The sequence below is a fragment of the Trypanosoma rangeli genome (genome assembly GCF_003719475.1).
Source record: "Trypanosoma rangeli strain AM80 chromosome Unknown Tra_15.4_contig_00240, whole genome shotgun sequence".
Taxonomy (NCBI): domain Eukaryota; phylum Euglenozoa; class Kinetoplastea; order Trypanosomatida; family Trypanosomatidae; genus Trypanosoma; species Trypanosoma rangeli.
Window position 1 is genome coordinate 8,960 of NW_021705985.1, and position 6,348 is coordinate 15,307.

A 6,348-nucleotide genomic window follows, 5' to 3' on the forward strand; every position below is an offset into this window, starting at 1 on the left:
GCCGGAAGCACCGGCCTCTGTGGTTATGCCGCTGGAATTATTGGGAATGGGCCATGCGTGAATAGAGGTAAAGAGAGGGCCTTTTGCATCTGCAGTGCCCACAGGTGCATTTTGGGTTTTGGCAATGACAGCTGAACTCATTTTTTTTTTGGTTTTTCTTTATCAGTAACAGAAAAACAAAAACAAAAAACGTAGGGAGAGTGAGAGTGAGGGAATGAAATAAGAAAGGTGATGTGGCACACGTTGCTTGCATAACACCGTCGTTTTTTCTCTTTTTGTTCTTGAGGTACTAGCGCCTGCGCGTGCGTGGGAGGGAATGGGAGGGTGTTGACTACTTCCATGCATGTAGGAAATCAAAATTTGATTTTTGTGCCCGTAGATGTTTCCTTCTGTGTAATGTATGTGTGTGCCCGCGCTTTTGGTCGCCAGCCCGAATTTATTTATTGTTTGTTTGGACTTTTTTGTGTGGTGCGTGCTCAAGAAGCCCACCGCCGCCACATTGCGCAGGCTGCGTTCACTGCTGGGTTGGCCTCTCTTTCCGGGAAATCAGGGAATCTCATCTGTGGCGACTGTGAGGTATTTTTTTTGTTTTTTTTTCTGTGTGTGTGTGATCTTTTTTGTTATTTTGCCGCGTCTCTCTCCCCCTGTTTGTCTCTCCAAGAGAGATCTGGGGTAATAGGGGAGGAGGGGGGGATACCTTTTCAGCTCCTCAAGTTTTTGTGGGTGTTTCACTGCTGTGATGGAGGGGAATATGTGTTTCTGCGTATGACGCCTCTGTGGCTGTTGCGATGGCAACGCATGAGGACGTTGGGGTATGTAGCTGAAGCTGAAGCAGTGTTGGAGGCTGCAATGTGAGGAGGAACACTGGGCCTCACCTATGGTGCAGTATTGCGTGAGGACCCTTCTTGTAAGAGTGTCCTGCGTCTCCTTTGGCACGTGCGCCGAGAGAGATAAACACGCACACGCACAGAAGTGTCCTCTCCTTTCCTATGGAGGACTTTTTGGTGGTAATCGCCTTGCGAAATTTGACTTTTAATTTTGATTTTTGTACATTTGCGGACGGGAGTGGAGGGCTGGGTTATGGGGGTTGTGTGGTCTCTAATGGATGCCTGCACGGCGCGGGGGTTGTGTGTACGTCTCGTAGTTACAAGGGTTATGTGTGTGTGCGGGGTACTCGCCTTGACTCACCTTTTATATGTTTTCTCTCCGATTCTTGTGTTTTTCTTGCAAATGGCGCTTTTACTTCTGTTCTCTCTGTGACATCACACTTCCTCCACGGTGGCGTGCATGTATTCACGTGCCTCCCTAATGTATACGATGTATTTTTTCCAATCTTCCCCGAGGATCGTCTTTGTCTTCGCACAGCTTAGAACTGATGAAGGTACACACCAAGTCCTGGCCGACGCGTGTGTGCGTGTCTGCCATTTTGTCGTTGCCTATGCATGATGCTGCGTACTGGTATGCTCCTTTGACGTGACTTTACCCTTGTGACGAGTGAATACCACATTTCCCATAAATTGTGACTGCTGACTCCACCTCACTTCTTCATTGCTCTCTTTTTCCGCCACGCGCCAGCCCGCCCGCCCGCCCGCCCGCCCGCCTCCCTTGCTGGGCCCTGTATTATTGTATTCCCTACGCTTCACAGTGGGGCAAGACCACAGCTGAGGCTACACTCCTTACAGGAGGTTGCATGTTTCATCCTTTTCTTACTATGCACTTTTAGTTTGTTTGTTTTTTCTGTTTTTCTTCTTTGGTTTTGTCTCTTTTTATTTGTCTGCCACGCTGCAAGCAACACACAGCAAGGCAGTGCCGCTTTATTAAAAGGACAAGAAGGAAAGATGATGTTTCCTGGAGTGCAGGGGCCAAAGGCCCTCCCAGACGGTGTGTCACACAAGCAGTTTTGGACCAACTTCCACCGCTTTCTAGCTGTCTCCGCCATCACCATATCGTTCGCACTCTTCGTGCGTCGCTGTGAACAACGCACCAACTCGCTTCTGTTTGCCGGTGTGTAGAGAAGACAGCATGTGCTGGGGGATGAAAGTAACACGAAACAAAGAAGGATCAGGAAGGAAGGAAAGGAATGGACAAACAAGAGAAGGCAATTAAAGGAAAACTCAAGTAAAAAAAAAAAGAAAATGCACCTTATTTATTTCGGAATTGGTAACGCTTGATTGAGGTGTAAGATTTCTTTGACACAGTGCGTCGAGTTTGCGGAGGGTGTATTTTTCTTCCGTCCATTCCTTTACCCCCTTTGCCCGTTTACACTGCCCCGTGACTGACGTTGCGTTGAAACTCCTCTTGTATCATTCTGCTTCTGCTCTCCTGTTGTTGTTGCTGTTTGGCTGTATGTGCATGTATATGTCCTTTGCCCTGGAGTGCTTGAGTAGGGTATGTGCGCAGAGATGGCGGAACAGCCTTTTATTGTAGTTTCAGCCGTGACGCTGAGCCAGGCAGCGCGCTGCTACTCTCCGCTGAATGCCTCACTGCAGATCAAGTTGGAGTACACTGTTTTAAGGCCCGTTATCAACCCTGCCTGGGCGGTGCTGTTTGAGGCGGATATTTCGTACAGGCGTTTTTCTGTGCCACTGTTTAAGCCTACGGCGTGCTCGGAGTGTGGAAGCCTCGTCAACGCTGCGTCCTCCTCGCTTCAGCACACACCCTCTGATGGTGTCACGACGCTACGTCCAGGCGCATCGTATCGACTGGACGTGCACCTTGAATCAATGGCGCCGTCCGCAGTGGAGGAGAAGTATTTGTTGCAGGTCGGTATGCTGCGTCTCATTCTCTTTACCGGGAACACTGAAATAGACACCGTGAACTTCGTGGTGCAGGTAAAGAAAACTGAGGACGGGGAGCTGATGCGCTTAATCATGAATCCCATGGTCTGACGCGGGATGGGGTGGGGTACCTGCGTGAGTGCGCTGCTTCTGCTGGGGGCGACGGCGCCGGCGACAGCGACCGCGACTCCACCTGCCTCCTTGCACTGTGAAGGTTCTTTTGACGTTTCACAGGTGTTAGCAGCCAACATGACACAGGAGTCCACGTTAGGCGCATGGTTGTTACAGCAGGTGGTAGCTGAAGTTTGTTTGCCCCACCTACTTATCCAACTGCCTTGCCTCTTCCTCTGCTTGTTGTGGAGCTCCCCAAGTATATTTTTTCCCCCTTTTTATATATATTTGTTTCTGTGGGAGAAGTCAACATTGCAGGGAAGGCAAAGGCAAGACATAAAGAAAGATTGTAGTATTTGAGGGATATTTTTTTTTAGGAGTCTTACGAATAAGGCAAAGAGGTAAATGTTCCTTGGTGGCTTTGTTCCGCGGCGGTTTTCGCAGTTTAACCGTGATCCATGCTGGATGTTCTTCATTTTTTCCATTGGTTTTTGGTGGGGAGAGTATCCGGCGATGCAGATTAAGTACAACGCTCGCGATCTCGTCTTGGATCCCCACCGCTACGTGTGGAGCCATCATGATGACCACCACTAAGCCTACACAAGCGTGTTGTGTCCGTAGCGAGAGACCGCGGCACGCCGGTGGGGTAGAAATGGGGGGGGGGGAGGGGGAAGGTGGATCTTGGGCTGCACGACCCGTATTCGGAATGGCGGAGGCAACACTCAATTACATTCACACACACAGAGACACAAGTAGATAGCTGCACCGAGGGGAAGGGGAAGGGAGGAGGAGGAATAACGACGACACCACCCGTCTACTACTAATACTTCGACCAAGAAGAAAAAAGAGGAAGGAAGGAAGGTCCTTTTTTTCTTTTGAATTTTGTATGGGGGCTTGTGCGTAATATTTGGTGCGGGGAACTCTTCTGTTGCGACGCAGCACAAAAGGATGCGTGTGTGTGTGTGTGTGCGGTGGGGGGAGGCGGCATAGGAAGCGCAGGCGTAGTTAGCAGCGGCATAAAGCTAAACTCCGGAGTGAGCGGCGACGGTGAAAGACCCCGAGAGGCATCTGTGGGTGTGTTGACTTGCCCATCCGGTGGTAGTAGAGGGCCAGTTTACAACCTCATACTTTTCTTCTTCTTCCTGTCTCTCGTTCTTGCTCGCCTCGACTCTTTGCCCTCCGTGCGAGACGCAGCTTAAAAGGAAGAAGGAAACGTTAGGCAGAACACCTTTGGCACGCAACGGAAGCAGCAAAACGAACTGACATTTCAAATTGGTCATTAAAGGGAACCACTGTGGCGAGAGAAGAAAGCAAAAGATACAAACAAAAAACGAACAAAATAACATACTTCGAGGAACAATAAAAAATAAAGTGAAAAAAAAAGGAACAGCAACCAGAACAACAAGCATATTTGTTTAAAAAGGAGAAGATATGCAAGGCATTCAACAGGAACAGCTTGTGGAGGCCATTGTTACCATGGCACGGGTACTCGACTACCGTGCGCTGGAAGAGCTTAATATGCGTCTCTCGAAAATGCTTGCGAATGATATGTACATGCCGCACCGTGGAAGGGGTGGCATGGGTGGTGGCGGGTCGTCATCATTTAGGGGAGGCTATCGCGGTGATCACAATCCCTTTAATCAGCAGCGTCATCACATGAATCACCATCAGCAGCAGCATCGCGGTGGCGGTGGCGGTAGGGGATTCTCCGATGGTTTTCCGCACGAGCGCCGCCGCTACGACGACCATAGAGATGGCCCCGGCTACGGTGGGAATGGCGACGCCATGCAGTCCCCCCAGCATCATCATCGCGGCAGGGGCAGTGGTGGTGGCAGGGGGCGCGGCGGTGCTGCCTGTGACATCCCACCGCCCTCATCATACCGCAAAACCGACAGCAACCAAGAAAATCGCAAGTGGGCGCAGAGTGCGGAGGATGTGGCAGGGGGCACTGAAGGGGAGAAGGAACCGCATCGGCAGCGCAAGCCAGCGGCTGCTCGCCGTGGCCGGCGTCGCCCAAATCAGGGCAGTGGCGAAAAGGAGTAGGCTAACAGGGAGGAGAGAGGTCGGAATGAGATGGTGCGGGTGAAGAAATGGGGGAAAATAAAACGAGAGGAGGGAAGACAGAAATGAGAAGTAAGAAGTGAAAGAGGCAAACCCAGCAACGAAGCTACAGGCTTCATCCCATCTTTTTGCGATAAACAAATAAAAAAAAAGAACATCTACATGCGAGGAAGAAAAGAAATGGGAACAAAGCAGAAAGAAGAAGGAAAAAAAAAACACGAGGACAGAGGGACGCTGAAAAAAATATTGGTACTATTTATGTTTATTTATTTTGCTCTTTTTACTGTATGTGTGTGTGTGCCTGCGCCCCTCATCTCTTTCCCATCGATCGCTTGAAGGGTGGGAAGCATGTGGCCACGTGGGTGCAACGGGATGGGAGGGTGTCCTTAGTGGACGCTAACTGGTTGTACCAATTTTTGAGGGGCGGTACATCTTCCCGGCAGTCTGCCTATGGGCGTTGCGTGACAGGGAAGAGGTAGGAGAAGGCCGAAGGAGCAATTTCCGGCAGATGCAATGGGTAACGGAGGAAACAAAACGGTGGTGGAGCGAAGAAGAAAAAGTAGAGACGGAGAAACGAAAAAAAAAAAAGAACAGAGATGGAATAAATATGCACGTGGCAGCGAGGCGTCTCCATACAAGAGATGGGTGTTGTCCGTGCGTATTTGTGCAGGATGATGTCTCTCTGTAAAGCAGATTGCATGTTTTTTTTTTTGAGATATATGTATCACGTACAAACGTCTTCTTTCAACCGCTGTTTCTCTTCGCACGAACACAAACCCGCGCGCCGCGCTCTTTTGAGACTAAGAAGGGCGTGGTGAGGCTGATGAAATTGAATTAAGAATTGGCCGAGGGCATTGCACATGACAGACATCATCTGTGAAGAATTGAAGAAGAAGAGAAAGAAAAGGTGAAAAAAAGAGGAGAAATATTGCTTCACCGCGCCTAGTAATTCCACTCTGATGAGCGAGAGTAAAGAACGAGCAGGAAAACAACCGGAGGAATAAGAGAAGGAACAAGAGTGGGGTTGAAGGAACTTTGCTAACAGCACGAAAAAAGAACCAACCTGTTGGCGTATGCGCCTTGTCTAAGATTTTCCCGTTTTTTTTTCTATTGTGTCTATTCCTCTGACGGCGGGGGTGCGGCCGACACTCTTTGGCAGGAAACAGAAGTTGTCGCCTCCACTTTTTTACCACCATTCGTTTATATATCATTTTTATTGGTTTTGCTATCTATTCCAGTGGCGCGTTGGCCTTCACACTGTGCGACGAAGATGGGAGATGTTTATTATTCACATTTTTTGGCACTCATGTGCGCCCAACGCGGTGGAAGAGAGACCGAATAAAAAGTTTTAAAAGGAAAAGAAAGGGAAGCATACTTACTTTTGCAGTGATTATTATTA

General features: G+C 49.3%; 2 protein-coding genes across 2 annotated transcripts, besides 9 other annotated features; both read left to right on the forward strand.

Annotated features, from left to right (window-relative positions):
- Positions 1-579: 579 nt before the first annotated feature.
- Positions 580-627: a microsatellite.
- Positions 628-1,569: 942 nt separating this feature from the next.
- Positions 1,570-1,601: a microsatellite.
- A 118-nt stretch (positions 1,602-1,719) lies between these two features.
- Positions 1,720-1,777: a microsatellite.
- A 275-nt stretch (positions 1,778-2,052) lies between these two features.
- Positions 2,053-2,085: a sequence feature (GA-rich).
- Positions 2,086-2,390: 305 nt separating this feature from the next.
- Positions 2,391-2,888, forward strand: TraAM80_06528 (uncharacterized protein; the record flags this gene model as incomplete). Its single annotated transcript, XM_029383370.1, has 1 exon — positions 2,391-2,888. One exon carries the CDS (start codon positions 2,391-2,393, stop codon positions 2,886-2,888), a length of 498 nt encoding a protein of 165 aa, XP_029236772.1.
- Positions 2,889-3,837: 949 nt separating this feature from the next.
- Positions 3,838-3,857: a microsatellite.
- A 344-nt stretch (positions 3,858-4,201) lies between these two features.
- Positions 4,202-4,236: a sequence feature (A-rich).
- Positions 4,237-4,319: 83 nt separating this feature from the next.
- TraAM80_06529 (uncharacterized protein) lies at positions 4,320-4,931 on the forward strand (the record flags this gene model as incomplete). Its single annotated transcript, XM_029383371.1, has 1 exon — positions 4,320-4,931. The coding sequence occupies one exon, from the start codon at positions 4,320-4,322 to the stop codon at positions 4,929-4,931; it is 612 nt and encodes a 203-aa protein (XP_029236773.1).
- A 64-nt stretch (positions 4,932-4,995) lies between these two features.
- Positions 4,996-5,035: a microsatellite.
- An 83-nt stretch (positions 5,036-5,118) lies between these two features.
- Positions 5,119-5,177: a sequence feature (A-rich).
- A 319-nt stretch (positions 5,178-5,496) lies between these two features.
- Positions 5,497-5,544: a sequence feature (GA-rich).
- The last annotated feature ends 804 nt before the right edge of the window (positions 5,545-6,348 follow it).